The sequence below is a fragment of the Pseudomassariella vexata genome (genome assembly GCF_002105095.1).
Source record: "Pseudomassariella vexata strain CBS 129021 chromosome Unknown BCR38scaffold_4, whole genome shotgun sequence".
NCBI lineage: Eukaryota > Fungi > Ascomycota > Sordariomycetes > Amphisphaeriales > Pseudomassariaceae > Pseudomassariella > Pseudomassariella vexata.
Genome location: NW_024467959.1, coordinates 2,366,158 through 2,387,805, shown reverse-complemented (window position 1 = coordinate 2,387,805; position 21,648 = coordinate 2,366,158). Strand labels below are relative to the sequence as shown.

The 21,648-nt window shown below is 50.1% G+C and overlaps 4 protein-coding genes across 4 annotated transcripts; 1 reads left to right on the top strand and 3 right to left on the bottom strand.

Moving 5' to 3' along the window:
* Window positions 1-4,669: 4,669 nt before the first annotated feature.
* On the bottom strand, window positions 4,670-5,667 carry BCR38DRAFT_483237 (uncharacterized protein; the record flags this gene model as incomplete). Its single annotated transcript, XM_040863596.1, has 3 exons — window positions 4,670-4,981; window positions 5,052-5,431; window positions 5,490-5,667. The coding sequence occupies 3 exons, from the start codon at window positions 5,665-5,667 to the stop codon at window positions 4,670-4,672; spliced, it is 870 nt and encodes a 289-aa protein (XP_040718245.1).
* A 1,728-nt stretch (window positions 5,668-7,395) lies between these two features.
* On the bottom strand, window positions 7,396-7,920 carry BCR38DRAFT_407578 (uncharacterized protein; the record flags this gene model as incomplete). Its single annotated transcript, XM_040858181.1, has 1 exon — window positions 7,396-7,920. The coding sequence occupies one exon, from the start codon at window positions 7,918-7,920 to the stop codon at window positions 7,396-7,398; it is 525 nt and encodes a 174-aa protein (XP_040718244.1).
* A 9,716-nt stretch (window positions 7,921-17,636) lies between these two features.
* On the bottom strand, window positions 17,637-18,745 carry BCR38DRAFT_338126 (uncharacterized protein; the record flags this gene model as incomplete). Its single annotated transcript, XM_040855590.1, has 2 exons — window positions 17,637-18,193; window positions 18,244-18,745. The coding sequence occupies 2 exons, from the start codon at window positions 18,743-18,745 to the stop codon at window positions 17,637-17,639; spliced, it is 1,059 nt and encodes a 352-aa protein (XP_040718243.1).
* A 1,212-nt stretch (window positions 18,746-19,957) lies between these two features.
* On the top strand, window positions 19,958-21,039 carry BCR38DRAFT_472979 (uncharacterized protein; the record flags this gene model as incomplete). The annotated part of the gene is made up of 3 exons (XM_040862928.1): window positions 19,958-19,993; window positions 20,067-20,286; window positions 20,370-21,039. Exon 3 carries the CDS (start codon window positions 20,431-20,433, stop codon window positions 21,037-21,039), a length of 609 nt encoding a protein of 202 aa, XP_040718242.1. The 5' UTR covers window positions 19,958-19,993; window positions 20,067-20,286; window positions 20,370-20,430.
* Window positions 21,040-21,648: the final 609 nt, after the last annotated feature.

Here is a 21,648-nt window from a genome sequence, read left to right as displayed (position 1 = left end):
TGGCCTGGCAGAGCTCTTTTATAGCTCTTATCTTATCTTATCTGTCTTATCTGTAGCTACAGGGTAACCCCCATGGGGTCACGTATCAAGTTCCCTTCTCTTTAACCTTCTTTTTAATTATCTCTCTACCTTCTATAACGGATAAAACTCTACTAAATTGAAGATAATAGTTCTTCGTAGCGCGCCGTTGTTTTAATATACGTTCGGCGTACTTAGTACGGCTAAGATCGCGCTTAGTCTACATAAGTTCGGTCGTATTAACAAGGGACCCTTTAATAAAGCGACTAAGTCGATAGGCTAGATCTGGACTAATACTAAGCTCTAGATTAGTAAGGCAGTTCCTAATATTACTAGCTACTTTATTAATTTATCGAAGCCGGTCCAGAATTCGAATCGTTAATCCGACCCCTTATCGGATCTCGCCTATCCGATAACGCTCGTCGGCGAACCCGTCCCCTCACGATAGAAGGCGCGCAGCACGTCCTCTCGCCGCGATTCTTGCGAGCGTCTAGACCACGTTACGGTCTATCCACTTGAGCGTATGGTTGAGATGTATACGCTCGACGAGAACCCCAATTAGCAGATACTATGACTTGTCGCGACAAAAAATAGTCGAGCATCTTCTGCACATCAGCAGCATCCCACCCCTGAGGACGAATTTAAGTGCCACATTACCACGCTTATCGGTAGTTCAGGCAGGGGTTGTAGCACAGACTTAGGGAGGGACAGGAGGTTTAGTAGTCGTTTGGCTACAAGTTTACCTGTATAACCGCCCGACGCGGCTTAAGGGCCCGCTATATCATCTATAGCCCCTTAAGGGAGTACTTGTAGAGGTACCGAGGGTTAACACCTACGGCGTATTTGAAAAAAATAAAAATAAAAATAAAGATAGGATAGGTTGAAGTTGGAAGTGTCGAAAAACTGGCTAAGTTGGTGAGCTTAAGCGAATCCGAAATAAATGGGGCATGGCACGGGTAGCCCACAGATGCCTGATTGTAGTAAAGCGGGTTAGTTAACGGTCTGATGAAAGCGCTAGACTTGCCGTTTGCACGGACTCGACAGCTCGGCGCCCTGTTGGGGGTTGAGCAAAGAGGTGACATGGGATGGCATATACTAGCGTTTGTGCCGCATATCCAATGAAAGTCTACTCGTGTATCTCGCACAAAGCGAAGTAAGGTTCTGGTTGATCTAGGATCACCGGGAAGTCCGGCAGGAGTTCCAGATATCTGGAACAGCAAAGCGCAACACAAGAACGGCACATGTAGACTGCTGGGTACGTGTAGCTTGCATGGTATGGCTCTTTGCTCCCTCTCTGCCTTGGCGTGGTAAATTTTTTTTCCAAACACTAGACGCTCGGCAGCTTTTCAGATTGCTCTTCCGATGAACCCCAAGTATTTAGTTCGGATGTTGTCATGTCATCCTGGAATTGCGCAGAATAGACGAAAATGATTCGTTTCATCTAACCTTTGCTGCTTCCCTCCTCCTACATGTTTCTGTCCCATTTCCATTTTTGGGACGCTGAAGAGGACAGTTGGAGCAACCAGGGCGGGCACGCCATCAGAGAAGTGCAGTGCTATAGTGGGAGATGTTTGGTGAGAGTGCGGGGTAACTTGGAATGCGCGAATTGGGAGGATGTTCATCTTTGAGCTAAGTTAGGAAATGATGAAGAAATGATGGAGAAATGATGGGATGAAACAAAATTGTGTTTTTCTTCATTGGACTATGGCATGAACCCCCACCCCCTGGCAATCAACTCGACTCGTCGAACGACGTTTCTCGCGTGAAGCCGATCGTCCAGGCCACGTCCGGGTGAGATACTGCCGATGCTTCGGAGAGTGGCCAATCAGGCATCACAGATTAAGGGGATGTACAATACTCCGCAGGCGGCAGTACGTAGATCCCCATCGGTGGTCATGTCCGATGTAGGTGATGGGATGGATCCCTGCTGCCGACCACGATACATGGTACGACAATGTGCAGTATACTTTACTTTGACTGCTGCGGTGCATGTACTTTTGACGATATTGGACTTCACAACGAGGCAGAATTGGCTGCTGCACATGGGCGAGACAGCAGCATGGCATGTTTGGCACTCGAAATGCAAACCATATTTGCTGCCACTGCTTCGGAAAGGCTGGATGTCCATTAATCAAGCTGCCCTGCGATATAGTTCAATCTTCTCAAAGTTCATTTGTATCGACATTACGACTTTCATTGCCGAACGGGATTGCGATGCACAGAAACACCACAACCCGGGGTTCCTGGCAGCGCATCCTCAACGAGGGTAAGGAGCCAGCCCAATCAACCCACCGCCAAAGCTCATGACGACACATCAGGGGTTTGCCAGGAAGAGCATGACTGGGGCAGGGCGACGATCCAAATTGATGTCATCTCCAAGAATTTCGTAGTTTTTCTCTAGTTTTTCTTGCGCCGATTTGTCGTGGAGCCCGTCAATTTCGTCAATGCCTAATTATTTTGGTCGTATTGGCTACCGGGGACATGCACGATGGCTCATCGAACTTCCATGAACCGGTTCCCCGATGCTGGGACTGGAATGGCGATGCGATTAATGTTCGTCCCAAGGGCACAAAGCCTGCATGCTATGTCGTGGAGCCTTGATGCAGGCTGAAGGGATCATCCCATTTGGAATAACGTGCAGAAAAGAACGTACCTCCCAAACTGTTGCCAAGACACTAGCTCTAGCGCCAACGACGATGAATTGACCGTTGTACTCCTGGGGCTTCAATGCGGTAGATGCAAAGGGTGGCTCTCCCGCTCATGAGCCGCCTTGCCTTGCTTTCAAGTCGTGTTGATCTTGGAAACAACAAATCAAAGTAACATCGGTTACCGGTGGGTGGGACCCACAGTACGACGCCCGCTCTTTACCCCTTGCCGACCTCCGTTTTTCCACTGTACTTTGGTACCTGACCAGCTTCATACACTGATCCGAGGAAAGCCCGGCGCCGAGAGTTTTTGGAGTGAGAACAAAATCACCACAACAGGCTCATTCCATGCAAAGCGTAGGTCTTTCACAGATCGACTGCTCGATTAAGCCTCCTCAACTGTTCGTTTGGGGTTCTTGTGTTTTTTTCTTTGCATTGTTACTTGTCGTGGTGGACAGGCATAGCCCCGTCCGTCGTCTCGCATTCGCCTACAATACTATTACTAAACCTGACCCATAGATAGATAGGTAGATAGACAGCATCCCATTTCTGGGCCGGGCGGAGTTCAAATATTGACTGGAGAACCAGACTACAGGCAATGACCCTTCAGCTGCCTTCCATTGCCTCATCAACAACCCGACACGAGCGCGTGAACACGAGGCGTTCTTACACGTCGTCTTTTTCTTTCCACCTCATCCGTGGTTCATCTCCGAACAAGGCTCATTACGTGGTAATTAACGTAGGGTGGCCATGACATATTACTGACACTGGAGCGTTATTATCATTGTTGTCGTAATCACCCATTCCCAACAAATAACCCAGTACCCAAGCCCCAACCCCTTGCGAAACGAGGTTTATAGTTAACCTAGTTAAGCTCAGGGCAATGTAACCCACGCCGTGACAGACGAAACTGAAATCTTGACGGATATAGGCCTGTCTAGGGTAGGGTAGTTAGTTTAGTTCTTATCGTTACCCATACTATACACCTAGTCAAACAACAGGATGGGCGAAAATGTGACCCCCTGATTTTTTTTCGGAAACACAAGAACGAGCTACTCTGAATGTGACGGATGGACCCCAGTCCCATTTCTGCGCCACGTTTCTGGCGCTCTTACCTGACGCAACGGTACGGGCGCAGCAGCTCCCTGCGAATATAGCTTGGTTTTGATATACAATAGATGCATGCATGGGGTGAGCAGGGGCTCCCGTGGGCTATGCATTCTCATCAAGGAGGCTTTGAGAAGTCGGTGGTGACGGCAAACATCGTGAAATGCCGCCTGTCTTGCAAGGGCTTGGGGCGGTGAGCTCTTTCGAGATATCGGCACCACACACGGTAGTTCACGGCAAGGAATCAAGATAAATGTTTTCATGGGGTTTAAATTCTCCAATTCTTTTTTGGACAACTAGTTGTAGTACTCCGCGTGGAATCAAGTCTTTTCAGAACTCATCATATGTGGTTGGCTTTTCCCCAAGCTGTTTTGCACAGCGTTTCGTACCCAATTCGTCTTCCCATCCGGCCCTGTTTTTACAGTTGCCAACGAAGATGCCGTTCTACACATTAGAAAATAAAAGAGAAAATAGATTGCGCCGTAGCGCCCCCAATATTCAAAGACTCGAGAGACTCCTAGGTTGGAGTTCATTCCCAATTTGTGATAACGCCAGTGTAAATGCTCTCGGTGATCCAGATACGCCTCCCGATTCAAAAAACACACGCGTCCATCCATGCAAAGCCATGCTGGTTCGGTTCAGTTCCCGTCCATCTTTTTTTCAAGCCTCCGAGAAAACTGGTCCGACGTAGCGTTCCTTTGTTCGGATTAGGGTATAATATAGTGTGTAGCGAGTGTCGGATCCTGATGCGACGGGCGGCCGTTAAAATCATACCACGAGGTATTATCGTCTTTCGTTCTCCCCCCCCTTGTCCTGATCCAATCCGCACCGGATTTAAGTTTCCGTCCGTAAAAAACGACAGTGGTGAAAGTTATGATTATTGTTCGGGGTCATGTTGCTCAGTGCAACGAAGAGCTGACCGACTCAAAGTTGTGGCAGCCACGTTCGTGTCTTTTCATGTTGCTTCGTACACTGAACGCCTTGCCACATCCAGAGTGAGGGCACTTGAACGGCTTCTCGCCAGTGTGGGAGTGGCTATGGATCCGCAGAGAGCTGGGTCTCGAGAAAGCCTTGTTGCAAGTCTGGCAGATGTAACGGTCTTGCGACTGCGGGAACGAGGCTGCCGATGATGGGGAGATATAATGGTGGTGTTGCCACGGGTTGGCGCCAGACGGGCCCATAGATACCGTCATGGGAAGAGGCGGGAATGCCTTTTGAAGATGTTAGTATTTGCAGTCCCAACTGGCTGTGAGAAGGGGGGTTGGGGGGTTGAGCGCATACCTGAGGCAAAGGTCTCTGGAAGTACAACCCAGAGATTTGCGATTGCGCCGGGGAGGGCTGCATAGGCGGGGGGTAGTAGGAGGCCATGGGAGGCTGGCTGATGTACGAAGCAGCTGGGTAAGTCTGTTGAGGGTAGACTCGCGGGGTGGCCATTTGCTGACGCTGCACATCGTTCTCCAACGGCGGCGTTGACTCGTAGTAGTAGCTTGGTGCAGAAGCTGCCGACGTTTGGCTCACCGACTTCATCGATGGCGAATTATATCCTCCCTCGAAAGAAGCGTCGGAGCTCATTGGTGGTGTGGGCGGCAGAGCTGACCGGTTGGGGCCGTTGCTCGCATAGTGAGAAGAGTTTGGTCTTGTCTCTGACTTGGTTGATTGTGCTGTGGGCCATACTGTCAGCCAACCCAGTGCAACTTACATGTAGGTTAGGGTACGTACCTTGTTGCTGCGACGCTGGCGAGCTCTCTGTCGTCGGCGATCCGGCGTCCGCCATTACCAACAAATTAGAGATGGAAGGCAATGAGCATCTCGAGGTTTCGTCCACTGGGGGCGACGGAGGCGGTTGTGGGTATCCGTACTGAGCACCAGGCTGAGTTGTGTATATAGTGGTTGACATTATGTGATGCGTATTAACGGCGTAGCAGGAGGGGCCGGGTCAGTATCTTAGGATGACAGTTTGGAGAGAAGGGAGGCGACCAATAGTATTATTAAATGTTGGTGGTTGACAATGAGGAGGGCGAATGAGCAATGTGGTGGGAGTGCTGACGCTTTAATAAGATATCACCAGTATCTTCGTGTATGGAGACTTGTGTGGATTCAGGAGATTGAAGATTGATGAGATGGGGGAGTGTGGGTACTTATGGTGGACGAGGATTGGTGATGTATCTCTCAGATCTCCCGGAGGTACATTGTCGACAAGACGATCAAGCGTCAACCCACTCGAAAATCCCTGGGCACCAGCTGTCACAAACTGTGTGTGGGTCAGCTCTTGGACGGAGCGGCAGAACTGGGATGAAATCACCTGTAGATCGTCGGTATTGGAGGTACTCCTGCGTCAACGGCAAGTGCATATAGCGCCGCCCATTATTGTCGAGCTCAGACTGCTGGTGCATCGGTGGGATCCTGACTGACGATACTGGTCAAGTCGATCCCTGCCTGCGAGTCCCGCAGCATGGGACATGGGCCACGGGCATGGGGCATGGGAGGAGGAGGAGGAGATACGTAGCTTTTGATGTGGGTGGCATGGAGGGATATTCTCATCAGACCAAACGGTGACTGGTTATGCAAGAAAATCATAGGCATGCGAGCCTGCGTGCGCGCGCTGTGCGCGAGCCTCCTAGTGGCCTCTGCGCCTCCGGGGGCCACTCCCCAGCACCCTGCCAGTCGAGGAGTCTTGACTAGCACAGCGTACGTTCCAGTGCTAGTCTCATGGCGTATCCCGGGACAGAGTTGCCTATTTAGGACATGAAGCCGCTCGGATAGCTTGTTGGTGATCCTGGCCTATGTCTCCATGTCTGGTGTTTTGGGACAAGGATCCTTGTCCCGTTTAGGAGACTTGAGACGATAATCGACTCGAGGCTCTCTCGGCCTGATCATGGTTGATGCTGCAACAGCTTCATCAATGCTACCTTGAGATCCTGCCCAGCAAGAGCTGTGACCGGAGCGTCCAGCTCATCTTATGCCGTTCATCCAACCCCACGAGCGCAGGGTCTCCCGGCCTAGACCTGTCATCCCAAACTTGCTGCAGCCGTTCTTCGGATGACTGGTGTCTCCGTTCCAGAATGTTTGGATGCGTTCAAGCCCATGCTGCAGATTGCCAGATAACTTAGATCCAAGGACCCAGAGATGTGTGAGATGCTCTTGGGTCTGGCTTGGTACTCGGCAGTAACGGATACACTCTTCAGATCAGAGCTTTGCAACAAGGAGAGCACTCGGCATTGATACTCGCCGCTATCGACGCCGTTGTAATGGGCCAGAGCCGCGTGGAAAGAAAACGTCAACATCGACAGACTCCGCCGTTTCCTACAATCCTTCGAATTATTAGGGAGTCAACGTCTATTCGCATTCAATAAGATTGATCCCGTATGCGCAATTCCACAAGACGAACTTGTTGATCTAGACAATGGAATAATCCGTTGCTGGTGGGGCCTGCCACAAATACATTTACATTGGTGAGATGCATGGGCCCTGTCAGATCTTGTCGACATACTCTGACAGGGGCTCGAGACAAAACACCCGGCACCAGCGCATCCGCAGAGAAGTCAAGTAAGTAAGCGTCTTGTAGCTGCCATCTCACATGATGCCATTGTTTTGTCCGGGCCAGACGGCACTGCCCCCTCTTCGTTCATGGAGTTGAGAACGTAGCAATCGATCTTGATGAAGTCGAGTCTATATCGAGACATAAAGTTTCGAGTTCATGGCCGAGATGATGATAGTCAAAAATCTTGCAAGCTCGTGACTCGTGGTCGGAGCCACGACGTTTCTTGAAGACGCCTTGGGGCTGGCCAGAAACAAAGGCTAATTTCATATGATCGTCAAGCTGGCGCCAGCAATCGGCTCGCTTGCGCAGGGTGGCTGACAAGGGTTCTACGAGTCCTGGTCTCTTGTCTCTACTCGAAGGGGTGCGTGATCGCCTGCTAGATGTCAAAGAAGAAGGGATCTTGAGCAGGGATGGACGGGACCCTGGGCCCCCAACTTTAGGGGATCCCCCAGGGACTCCTGACTGCCACGCGAAACACCTGAGAAGAAAGGGCATTGAAGGGCAAGTGGGCTTCCGAGAGATTCCTGGTGCAGGCCAAGCTGGGGTTCCAGTGTGGCAATTGGCACGCGGCAGTCGATAGATCTCGGGCGTCTGATCTGATGTCTGCATCGCGAGGTCGCGTGTCAGAAGTTCAAAAGAGCTGGCGGGCGAATGAAGAATTCAGCCCGGTTGCGTGCCGTGTGCGGCGTACCAGGAAGTCGGATGGAAGTGCGATCCCCCAAGCCCCGAAGCCACTGTAGCAGTATGGCGTACAGCTAGTAATGAGGGTGAACAAGCCAGATTCAATGTTGTTACGTTTGCCTTGGTACAGTCGCACAAATGGTCAACATTTGACGAAGACATAACATGCGAAGGCATTAAGCGGAAGCGAGAGAAGCTGCGAGCCACGTGCAGCTTAGCGTGGCGTTTTATTAGTTCGGTAACGGTTGCCTGGACCACTAGACAAACGCGAGAACCGCACCGGAACAAGCCAGAGCCACAACCAAAAGTTCCTCGTGGTAGTCGCAGGCAGGCGGCCGGCGGCTGGACGATCGCCAACGATGCAACTCGTCAGGCGGTGGTATTGGTGATGGCATCGTCAATTTGGTTGAGGGTGAAAAAGGTGTGTTGCATTCAAATTCATTCTGCGTCGTATTGTTAGCGCAACGGCAACAAAAAGAGCCCAATCGGAATCAGAATGCCAGCACTATGTCGTTTGGCAGCCAATGGCCAGCTGTCTTTCAACCCACTCGTCTGGCACCAGTACACGTTTTCCCCACGACTTGGATCCCTGATGCTCTCTCTTTTCGATCTAGCTATCTCATCCACCACCCGACCACCACCAACGCTATGTTTCCTGCATAGTACACAGTCTCTAAGAGGATGGTCTCATTCATCCCTTTCTAGGCTTTTGGATTCGTGTTCGTCACATTCACAAACCTCGTAGAGCGCTGTCGAGGTTGGCGTTCATCAATACTCGTCCAAGGCGTCGCGCTGCTGTCTCCGTGGCTTGCCCCCATGTCCTGGACGGGATAGCATTTCATGGGGCGTCAGCCGTTGAGATGAAGACAAGCCGCAGTGTGTAAGTTGGCAACGCCTTGGGGTTTCTTTTCTTTTTGGCAGTAGCTGCGTCATTCATCAGAATATCGTATCTCCCATCCAAGAACGGTGGTACTTCGGAGGCTCTTTTTGATTACTTACCATTGTGGCCCTAGACCATGGTACTGTCACCCTACACGAGCAAATGGTACATGATAATTCGACGACCGATGCACCTCTGTACGGTCCGCTGAAGAACTGGGGTTTGATTTCGTCTAAGCGCGGCAACACCGCCGTTGTCCAGCCCAGTGTCCTCTGTCGTCCCTCCCACGCGCTATACAGTGCCAGACCCACGCACACATACACATTAAACACATTATAGAGCTTCGTACAATAACCCTTCCAATCCACTCACTCTATACCCTAGCCTTAACCCGAAGCCCGACTAACCTCTAACCCCTAACCTGTATTTTTTTTTGAAAAGAACGAATATGTCTAGCGCCCCGGAGCGACGACAGAAAACTGGGCTGGGTAACGGAGGTGGGCGTCTAAGCGATGGGCGCTAATGCGGCGTGATGCTGATCCTTTTCCATGTAACCCACCGCCTCAAGCCCTGGAAGCCATGCCGGGAGTCGATCTCCTTCCAGTATCCTAGCTCTCCCACGCCTCGGGGTTTGGGGGTTTTTCTTAAAACATAAGATGCACATATTACAAGATTGCGAAAGATGCAATGGAGTCCAGTTCGTATGAACCGCGATAAAACTCTGGTAGAGACCTCATTCTTCTGCTACAGTGAAACAACGCAATTAAATTCGGGTCACGTAATTGGTCTTCAGAGCTGGGGAAGGTCATGGCGTTATGTTACAGAGATTGACACCTGACACCAAGGTCAACCTAACATGGCGGTATTATAGCATCCGAGGGCGCGACTATGCATAATGCACCATGTTATCAACTTGGCAAGGTCCAAATAATGTTTCTGCTCGGGTCGGATACTTTCTTGAGCTCGAATTCGCGCATGACCTCCCTGAAGCCATGTCTGTTGCGGACACATATCCCCCCTGGGCTTATTGCGCGCTTCATATGCAACGGCTGCCATCATGCCGCTTGTCAATGCCGCTGATCAGCAGTTGGAATGCATCTCGAATCCCACCCTCTGCGTCATGCTCGATGGTTCCTAGGGGCTCACGTGCAGTGTCTCCTGTCGGTTGGGGACTGGCCAGCCAGTCGTGCCGGTCAATGGGGGAATACCACATGGCATGACAGCGCATAGTGTAACCTTCAATCAGCCCTACTATTCTCGTCCGGGACGGTGGACTGGTATGCCGGTGGTGGCGTAAAAACCGATTGGCAATACATTTCTTTTGTTACCTTGACGAACGGTCACACCCAGGGATGAATTGATTAGGGAGACTAAGATTGCATTGCGCGCGAAACTAAATCTCATAACTGGCCGAGATATTTGGAGAATAACTCAAAGCCTTGTCAAGGTCAATGATGCCCGACGAACATGTGAATCAATGGGTTATTGTTCATTTGCATGTAGGCTGTTTACAGGAGTGAGTCCGACATGGTTAAGTTCCAAGCGCCAATGAGCATTTGAACCAGAAGTTAAGCTAGTGGATCGCAACGGGAAACTTGCAAAATTGGTATAGTCAGCACACGCATGGCGTCGATCACTAGCTGGAGAAATAAAGGAACAACCCGACACATCATCGATACTCCCAAGTATTAGAAAAAGCGAGCTAAATTATAGTGGACTCGCTCAGCTTCCGCATGGCCCAGTGACGAGGCCTCGCTGACCGAGCCGATGTTCGTCCCATGACTCCTCCCAGAATTGTGGAAGAGAGATCTAATTATGTAAAGATAGATCAAGTTGCTTGAGTGGGGTCGTGTTCCTACATCAACTAATATAAACCCATGCTCATGATCGCGTGATAAAGTTGTGCAATTTCAGGGATCGACCATGTAAGTGAAGCCATACCGCAAGATTCAAGCGACGCACTTGCTTCGTCGGGCCCACAAACTACTTATTAGTATCGCCATATATGGATACGTTAAAGGAGCGAATCTCCTGTGAAAATGCATCAACATTGGTGCCAGTTGAGAAGAGACTGATACAGTGAAGAAATCGGGGTTGTATATGTCGAGTCTTGGCTCTTTAATTTCCCTGCTTTTTACATGACAAGGCCCTGCTACCGATTACGGGTGTAGGCCTCACAGTAGTGGATTGCAAGTTGAGAGCAACAAGTTGAAGCAAGGCAACACCCCTCGAAGCTCCGGCTTTCGGTCTATTATTCAACGACACGATGTCACGAACCTGGACGCCGGGCCCCATAGACCATGCTTCTAAGCGCAACACTGGTCTGAAAGCCTAGCTGCCCAGTTCGCTCTCTGAACTCTTCAGGTCACAGCGGCTTTTCACCCGTCGTCGCTCGCGCATTCGATCCTGCATTATAGTACGACGTCGTCATAAAAACTGCAGCCATCCCATATTAGCAACTGCATCATTGTGCTTTCCAATCCACACGACAGCTGTGCTCATACCTACGGGCGGCATGCAGGTATGAGGTTGGACAAAACGATCAAATCTTATGGTTCTCCGAAGGTTGTCTGCAGGATAGGGCGCTCACAGACCAGCTCGCATCCGACGTTGCCCACACTACCATGGTCTGTCCATCCGTCGTGCACGAGTTAGTAATATTGGCTGGCTATCGATAACCTTGTCATCGCAAAATCGTCCTTCCATGATTCAGTGCAAGACTGCGAGTACAAGTCTCTGTAGGTATTATCGCTGTGAAGATAATGGATCGTCGAGCTGTGCCTCAATTCTGAACGCTGCCTTGCAAACCCCTGACCATGTGATCAGCGCATTTGCTGGGGTCACTTTTTGTTTTCTGACAAGCTACGTGTAGACTCCGCCATTTATTGCGTTCGAAAGCGCCACACGTCGTTTCTGGTTTCCCCTTTAACCGTCATAGTGGTCTGACTATCTAGATCTCGAACGAAATGGGTTCGACACGAGGAACGATAAACGTTATCATTCATCACATCGGAACATTATCACGCTGGGGCGTAGCTTACGACGATCAGCACTGTTGTAGATTTCTTTTCTTAGTGGCTATTCGTCAGCATATGTATCAAGTTGCGAGTTGGTGAATACCTGCACCTGGGACTACTGTCTTCCATTCACGATGCCTGCGCACAGTCAAGTAAAAGACCGGCTTCCTTCTACCGGGTTGCATCCCGAGCCGCTAACGATTGGTTTTGAACCTACAACCATCTTGTCGAAGTTTGGCGCAAAAGCATCGATGCCCATCGGGATGCCCGTCCGCCCCCCATTCAATCCCCATTAAAAAGACGCCATAAAATACCAGCCAACTTTCTTCCTTTTTTCGTTTGATCTAGCCAAACTCAAAATGACAATCATCAGGGATTTCGGAGTGTTCGGCATGTACGGCTGTCGCGTTGCCATACAAGAAGCCGTCCATATTGCGCGGGGCCAAACAAAGAGGGACAAAACGCCAGCGCAGCTCAAAATGGCTAGAGGACCGTTGACGGGACGAGGGTCATGCTTGGAGCCACGCCTATTAAGGTAAGATGAGAAACGGCCGCCAGCGCGGGAAAGGGATGGCCCCTGATTGGCCACGCAAACCTATAATTTCGCTCTTATACCTAGTTCTATCATCTTCGCCGACTCCGCACATGCATTAGTCGCAGCTGGAGACCAAGAAGAAGAAGTCCTGGGGAAAGTGTGAATTCCGTTCAGATTTGGACGTATCCCAAAGCCATATGTAACACATGCGTATTGGTATTACAAAACGAAAGTAGTATTGGAAACGCATCGACAATCCCGACTATGTACGTAGCCGTTGTGACAGCGGCAAGCCATATATCCGGATTGCGCTCGAGCCGAATTCGAGATCCGATACAGCGGTCCATATCCAGTGCTACCTTGCTGATGCGAAGGATGCACATTGCCGATCCACCTGAGGGAAAATCGGTAGAAACATGGTTCTCTGCCTGTCTGTCGTCAACTAAGTTCCCAGCGATGTAACCAGCAGAGACGTATTCAAAACCAACGCCATAGCCTGGAGCGCCTTCTATGTTTCATCGCATTGCATAAGGATCCTGCCCGTCTTATAACTCCTATTACGAATCCTGTGAGCCTGACAACGCATATTCACACCCACCCATCAGGGAACATGGTGGTGCCCTAAGCTCAATTCATCAGCCTCCATTGTTCTCCAGAGCTTCGGGCCTTCTTTGTAACCATCGACATCTGTATGTCTCCGTGTGCATTGTGGTCGACCGACAAGCTTCATCAGCCCTTTGACCCAAACGCCCTTCGTTGTGCGTCATCGCGAGTGGGGAAGATAGGAGGAGGAAGGTGAAGATGGCTTGATAAAAAACCTGCTACTTACTACCCCTGTTCAATGATCCTCGATTTCCATCCAAACCTTTGGATTCGCGATGTGACAAGCTACCAAACCCGTGCCCCCTTCCCCGCCGGAGCTCTGGGCTTCTCACGAGTCATGATTGGTGATTGGCGGCAGGGTTTGTTTGGAAGGAGAGTGAACAAAATGAATTGCCCAACAGATTTGTCGGGGGTTTCATCGAGATCCTACGGGGTCCATCGGTTTGCCGTCCCTGGGGAAGACCTATCCCCATGCTCATGACTCCTACGCAACAGTCCAAAACAATTGTACGGCATCGGGTAGAATAGGAAATCGTCTCTCGTCTGTGAAATATGCACATTGTGGTTGGCTCGCTGGCGAGAAAGACGATCTGTCGCAATTCTGCGCAGGTTTCTTTGCCTATCCCCGAATCCCGAAGCGGTCGTCACAACGCGAATAAAAACGTCTCCTGTGTCGTTTAAAATGGACCCGGCCTAGATCCTCCCTCTGGTTCACCGAGAGCATGGATCTGGGAGATCACCCGAGATGGTGGTCAGACGGCACTGTGCCGCCTTTCATTGACTGGATGGACCAAACTTATCACTCACGTCAATACAATGTATATCATTAAAAATATCAGACCAAAGTGACATCGCTCGTCGGCTTGCCCTTCGACAACCCGATATTGTATATTACATATATTGTTACCGAAATGTGCTGTCATTGAGCAGTCGTCAAGTTGTCTCATTTCCACTAGCAAGATTTCTGTCCCACATGCGTCACAGACATGGTAATCAACTTGAAGATCACGATGGAACGCCCCTTACCTGTAAAGGATGAGGGACTAGTAGTGTGTAAGTGGCTCGTGTAAATGACTCGAAAAAATGAAGATGATAATTTATCAGGCACTGTACCTCTGTGCATTACTACATGGCGCCCACGGTAATGGAGGACCCAACGACAAACTCGCGGCAGTATCCCTGACCCGCACCTGCCCAATCGGTGCTGTGATATGCTCCCAGGAGATACCCAATGGCGAGATTAATTAGCGGCTGCAACTGCGAGATTCCGGGACTACGGTTGGGGCTAGGGCCCGAGATCGACAGACAGCTTGAGAGCCTTTCGTGTCTTTGTAACAAGTCAAGTGCTGATGGAGGCTCGCGGCTTCGGCAATTCATTCTTTTTTTCCTCCTTGGCCCAAGTACAAAAGTAGAGAAATAAACATACGTACGTAGTCGGTCATGTGCGAGTGCCATGGCTTCCGTCCATCGCGGCAAGGTATCCTAGGTTGGTTGTTCAGAAGCAAACAGCAGCCTCAAAAGCCACCACGAGTATATTTCCCGAAAGAGAAAGATGTCGGGGGGAATGTTCGCCCATATGCGCTTGTAGAAATCAAGACATGGCTGACTCGGGCCCCTATCCTGTCACATCCGCAATAACTCAACGGCCGCCAACAGCTAGCGATATTCACGTGGCTTGCGACAAGGCGTCGAGGCGTTTTTCCAGTGCGTCGGTTTTGCATAACCTATCTAGCCTGTAGTCTCTCAGTCGGGAGAGACTAAAAGGTACTGTACTATGTAGCAAGTCAATCCACCACCGAGTTGTGCAGAAGAAGGGTTCGCACTGCCGAAACATACACTTTTTGCCATGCCTTGTAGTTGCTTCTTCAAAGCGCGTGGCAACCCGTCTCCCTGCTGCCCGAAGACAACAACAGCGTAACATTGTGTGACTGTGCACTTGCAAGACAAGCTACGACACCTCTCATGTCATCCCACGCCTGATGGCTGACATTTCTCCTTCGTCTTCCTCATCCGTTTGCCCGTGGTGACACTGGAGTCCCACGGTCTGACTCTGCTCCACCAGACCGCTTGCAATAAGAAAAGGAACTACTGTGTTACCAGGAAGCTATCAAAGCGAGAACCGCAGCCGCAACGGACCCCGCCCTCTTCCTCCCCAATGCCTTTGCATCAGTAGTGAAATCTGGGGCTACCACGACTTATGCCCTCCTCACTAATTAATAATGTCTGACCATGAGTTGTTAGCGTGCGAAAGAGTGTAACAGCAACCACCCCCCCGCGGCTGACGTGTCACAGAAGCGGACATACAGCCACATAGCACCCGCAGCGCCGCTACTGCTGTAGCAAGCACATCATCACATCGGGTGCATCTCAAATAATGGGTTTGCCGTAAAGTGAGCAAGAATCCTCCTGTATGCAGGTGTCCTTGTCCCCAACATGGGGTGTGGGGGGAGGTTATTTTTCTATAGAAGAGAGCAAGTATTGCGTACCTATGCCAACTTAGTCGCGAGTCACTGTTGCGTCTTGAGGACATGAGGAGATGTACTATGCATATACATACAAAATCAATAGCTTGCGTATAATAAATTGTTCTGGGGCGAGCCCGTCCCCAGCCCCATCCCACGCCCGCTCCCGTGATTGGCAAGCGCCCGATGCGATCGTCACCCGTCATTTGGGCCGTCGGGACGAAGTTTATTTCCTTCCCAACCGTATTCTTGGGCTTTTCCCTGAGTTGGATTGAATCGGCAAGGTTCGCGAAGTGGGTGCGGGCAGAGAAGCTGACAAAGTGACATAAATACACAATGTTTGCTTCGTGGCAATCACCCTTGATACCATCACATTCCTTCTCCTCGTGCTACACAATTTTCGAAGGCTGACAATGATCATTAAATGAATGCTACCGGGGAACTTGCAAGGTCCAAGAGTTCTATGTTGCATGAAACCCATTCTCGGCACATGAAGAGGCTTTGGTGGATACCTGTCATTTTCATGAGCGTACGAAGAAGGTTTTGGATCCATTCCTTGAATCCACTATCGTGGCCAACCGGCCTAGGACTTCCACCCTTTCAGAAGTGGAAACGAGGGTTTATACGAAAGCGTCCCGTTTCAGCAAGTTCCATCTGCATGAACGGAGAGGGGCTCACGATTCGAGAGGGTGTTGGAATAAAAGTGTGACCCGCCATAGCCTCTCTGTAAATACCATCATAGTAGGATGTCTTTCAAGCTGAATCACCATAGCTTAGATTATTCTGAGACCCGAGACCGAGGCCAAGCCTTGTGTAGTAGTTGCGTCGATGCAAATAGCCTCGGAATGACACCCGGTTGTCGTTATCCATCTCAAATAGTTGGAGGACAGCTTGGTGGTGTTGATGTTTTACAAGAGATTGCAAAGTGAACAGCGCACTAAATAGGATGTCTCAGTAATGTAGGGTACAGAGAGGCATAGCTACTGGTATGCTCTGGTAATCCCACCTGAACACCCTATTGACTATGTTTATTTCTTACCGTGGCACTCGGATGTAGAGTAAAATGCGGAACGACTTTGAAGATTGGATTCCCCCAGTGTATCTGTACATCTCCCTACCTTCCTCAGCAACAACGTAGTCGATCTATCCTCACTTGATCAAAATCACTTATCAAAGGAGATTAAAGAAAGTTGTCTTACTTACCACTTATGGAAAATTAGATGGAAGGAGCTATGAGAATGTCGAAGTTACGATTTGTTGAAGTTTCCGAAGCGAAGTTCCCAATTATGGTCCAAGACGTAGGCATTCTTTCGTTGCTCATCTCCCATAAGTAAATACGCCTTGTGCACCCCCAGTTCTTCGTCCTTCTTCGACCATAAGAACGGCAGCCGCCGTTTCGCCTACATCTAGTTTATATATTCTTTGAAACAACCAGCCGGTCGAGACTCAATGAAAACAGCTCACATACTCGAGTAAGTATCGACATGACATGGGGCTTCCATTGCCAAAAACTTAGGCAGACGATCACTGACTGTCATCACCACGACACGATTCCGTCTGATGGCATCTTCTTCAGCGCCTACCCCAAGCTACAAGCTGCACGAGACAATGAGACCGAAGCGGTCATGTAACAAAGCCCTTTGCCAACGGCGTTGTGCGTGGCGTCCATGTCAAATGTATTCATTGGGTCTTCGACAGTAGCTATGAGGAAGAATTGTAATGGCTGCTTGGCAGAAGTTGGCAAGGCTTGGTTTGAATAGAGAACAGCAAGTTTAAGCAGAGCTGGAGGTGAAATGTAAAGAATATTGGCACAAGCTAAATCCAAATAAGAGAGACAGTGAGCTTGTTGGGCCATTATCTACTAAAGTATTAATCAAGTGAGTATGTACAAACAAACCCTATTGGCTTCATCAAACCATGAGCATGAACACAGTCGAGTCTCCGCCCCAGCCAGCAAGTGTTGCACTGAGTCAACCAACAAGGCACCAACAAACCATTGCAGTGTACAAAGGCATCGCGTTCCGTGGCGAGTAGTGATCAACCGCCAAATCGTATCGCCAAAGACTTTTCCAGCGTATCCACCATGCCAAGGCGCCGTTGTGGTCAATGCTTTCAAACCTCCCGAGTTCGTTGTAAGATACCCAGCTTTAGTTTGGGTCAATAACTTCGACCCAGTTATTCTCCAACTGACGTCTCTCAAATCTGATCACCGCCTGCTGCCGCAGGACATCCTCTGAGTCCAGCTTGTCCGCCGCAGCCGTAGCCGTCTCCTTTATCTGATTACGAACCGCGCTCATGAGTATCTTATACCAGCCCTTGTGGGCTGTGCAACGCTTCTTCTCGCACATTCCGCGTGTGGCAGGTTCGCCATCGCCGGGTTCAATAGGAGTGTCGAGCTTGCCGACCGTGAATGTGGCTTGGCCTTCGGGAGAGTCGAGCCAGGCGGCAAAGGCGTGGCGGACCGAAACGTCGTCCAAGCGGTAGTCATAACCGCAGCCATCTTTGGTCATTTTCTCCTTCTCAATGGCAGTCAGGCGTCGGTGGTTGGCCCAGTCTAGGAGTTGTATCATCTTCTTGTACATGACGATCTCGTTGCCAAGGGCCAGGCGCTCAGCAGCTGAGTTCTGCAGAAAGGCCTGCTCTTCATCGCTGAGAACGCCAGGACGGGTTGGCAAGCCGTTTGCCCACAGACCCTCGATCTTTCCTAGATGGAATGTTAGCTTTGGAGTCAGGTAACAAGTCATGTTGACATACCGAAAGGCTCATCACCCAGTTTCCAACCACCCTGATCAGCAGTAGCAGCCAGTAGACCCATGAAGTCCTCCTGGGTGAGAACCTCGACGGCCTTTTGGGATGCTGCTTTCGTGGGCAGGGTGTTGATCATAGAACCCCACCAAGTATCGCAGTGATCATTGCAGCAGAACACGGACTTGTCCTTCTTACCGTACAAGCGAGCCGGATTGGTGCAACCATCAAGCGAACACGTCTTCTTATATTTGGTGTAGTTGTCTATGCCATCGGTGCATCTAGGGCAGACAAATCGTTCTATGAGTTTCTCGCCCAGCTCTTTGTCGATGTGGATGCATTCGCCATGAAACCAGTCTTCACAGACGTCACAGCCTATCATCCACCTATGGTCGTCTGGGCCACGGCAAATACAATAGGGGCCGCTATCGACCTCATCATCAGAGCTGCTCTCCTCGGAATTTGGGGCTTCTCCGGCGCCAGCTCCCTTCTTGGCGCCCTTGGTTTTCATTGATTTAGGTCTCTTGGGACCCTTCTTGGTCGCTGCCGTACCCTTTTTCTTAGGGGGTCCTCTCTTCACGGCCATCTTGCTAGACCCAGTTGGCGATGATGAGGGTGGGATGGTTTGGTCTGGGTCTGGCTTGACTTCGAAAGTGAGAGATGCATGCGCGCCAGCGGATGGCTGCTCAACCGAGTTTAGTATATGCCCATTATCGCCCGAACCATTGCCGCCTGTGCCTGACGCCGCATCTGTCATTTCCATATCGAGGCGACCACCATTTCCAACATGACTAGAATCCGCCATCACGATACTCCAGTAAGTGCTTCAATTGTCGTGAAACCCCACCAAGCCCCTTTTTCTGAACTGAGCCCTTCTTTGGCTTCCTCTTCGGTCTTTCATTCAAGGTGATAGATATCCACCGCATGTCATGATGAGTGGCTCATTCCACGCAGGGACCAGAAGCTGTTAATCAGATGCTGGCTGGTTTGTTCTTGGCATAAACAGTTCAGTTTCTCTTCGTGGCTGAAGGGAATAGTCCAGGTCACCTTGAGAACCTCCGATGGTACTGGAGAAAATGTCCTTCATCAATGGACGGGAAAGAATGCCGCGGCCCCACCACGCTAGCAAGGCAAATTAGGTTATCGATAGCGATAAGCGAGAAAGACTCCCTGCAAGTGTGCAACAACAATCGTACCATCCTAAGAAACAGAATAATCAAAGAATAAGATTGCGATGCTACTTCAATTTCTTCCAGTTAAATTTATGAGACGAGCCAATGCGTGGGCTACATGTAAGGTGATCTTCATTGTGACTTGTTTGGTCATTCCCACTCTCACTGTAGCATACAGGATTCAAAAACACATACATTCGGGCTCCAACCAGAGGAGTTCCCTGAGTAAGTCGCACTTGGACCTGTGTAGAAAATAGAGTGCCGATGATGGGAATAGCATCAACCTTCTATCATCTAAATAGTATGAAGTAATGACTCGCAACTCTGAAAAGTGGCCCCCTTAAAACCTCTTCACCGTGTGTGTCCGAAACAGAACAGAGGCCCCATGATTCGAGCCTGCCTCGCTTTAGCTCGGGACGTTCCCAAATTAGTATACGCTTACACCTTGAAGTTCATGTTTTGTCGACATATTCGTACTAAGAAAAATCGCGAAGTCGGGCCAAGTAAATCCTGCCTTCGAGAATGCTACCCTATGTTACTGCCCGTTTAATCACCCTTCACTGGCTAAAGTCATTGTTTCACGTATTGTAAGTGAGCAAATACCTACTAGCTATCCATATCATCGACCGGAGTGCTGATCAGTATCCCGTGCATCCTCAGAAATTCTACTGGTGGCTGTCTGGATGTCATTGACAAAGACTGAGACGTTCGAAGTTAGTTGGGCACAGTGGGAATCACAACTGAACCTGACCGAAGCTTCATTGCATTTGCCGATATAGTACCTCGTGCGCTGCGACTTCCGTTTTGTCCCTTCAACTCTGGAAAAGACCTATTACTAGCATTCAAGTCTTGACTCCAAACACCCTCCTCTCTGGTAAACGTCAGTCGCAGCATTCCCCAACATCTGCCAACATCTGAGGCAACCACCGTGGCTTCGATCGCGCTAATGCAGAGTCCAACCAGCAAAGAGCACCCCTCTGATACGAAAGAACCTAGAGATAGAGAGAAAAAACCAGACGGCACAATGTTGCATCTATTGGATCTCCCCCGTGAGGTCCGCAACGAGATCTGGCAATACTACATCCTCCTCGTCAATGGCGAAATCAAACCACTCTTCGATACCAATAAGCAACTCCGCGAGGAGCTCCTCCTCGCCGGTGTCACCACCCAAGGGTGCATAGTGTTCATCGAGGGCCACGATTACTGCAGGACCATCACGGTGCGGATTCCGACCCGCCGGGAACTCCGAGAGAGCGCCCACCCATTGCACGGAGTCCAGGAGATGCCCGTCTCCATCGCGGACGTGTCGACGCTCCGGGCCGGCGACTTCCTGGAGACCCTGGCCCAGAAGATCAAAATGGCGTATGTGTGTTTCGGTGGGCCAAATGTTGATATTCCCACTATCGGCAGGGCGTGCGCGGTTAGGCTCATCGAGACACTGCAAGCGACAAGGCGCGGTAGCCCCTTTTCGGTGTATTGGTCCTATGGCGAGGGGGGGTCGTGGGTTGGGAGGAAGAGGTTGAAACCGCGCGAGCATAGTGTCCAGTACAAGGAAGGAGGTTATCTCGATATCGAGTGGAATGCCATACATAAGCCGGGGTATCGAAAGGGGTTGAATACCCAATGGTGGTAGCGGGAGGAGTCTATTCGTCATGGCTGCATTCTTTATGGCTGCATTCGTTGCATTATCCTAACTTACCTACGAACCTAGACAATAACAACTAGGAATTACAATTACAATGAAGGAAGACATATCTACTACCCCTCCTACTCATGATTTTAAAACACCGATGACCAATAAATCCATCATCGACGCGAGCCTCCAATAATACCTGGTGGCTTTGATTGGCACTTTCCCCAGCACTTTTCCCATGGTAAGATTTCCTTCCAGGTAATGCATAAGCCAATCGACCCATTTTTGAAACATTATACTGGCCTAACAGAATTACCAGTATTACCGCGACTGACTGCTCTGAAATAATCCCTAATCCCTCACCTAGACTAGGTGACTGCCGCACTTTCCAACTCGCAACTCAATATTAGCCATCCAGCAGGCATCTGTACTGGAAAAGAGGACCGCCACATGTGCAATTCCGGGTTCATACCATTCAGGTTCAGATTAAATCTGGGCTAGGAATTCGAACCCGCCAGTTGTAAAGCTCTTGCTCTTCATATAATTTTGACTCCATGAGAGGTGAAGAAACAAGCAAAACATCCACCCTTGAGCTCTTACCCTTCAATC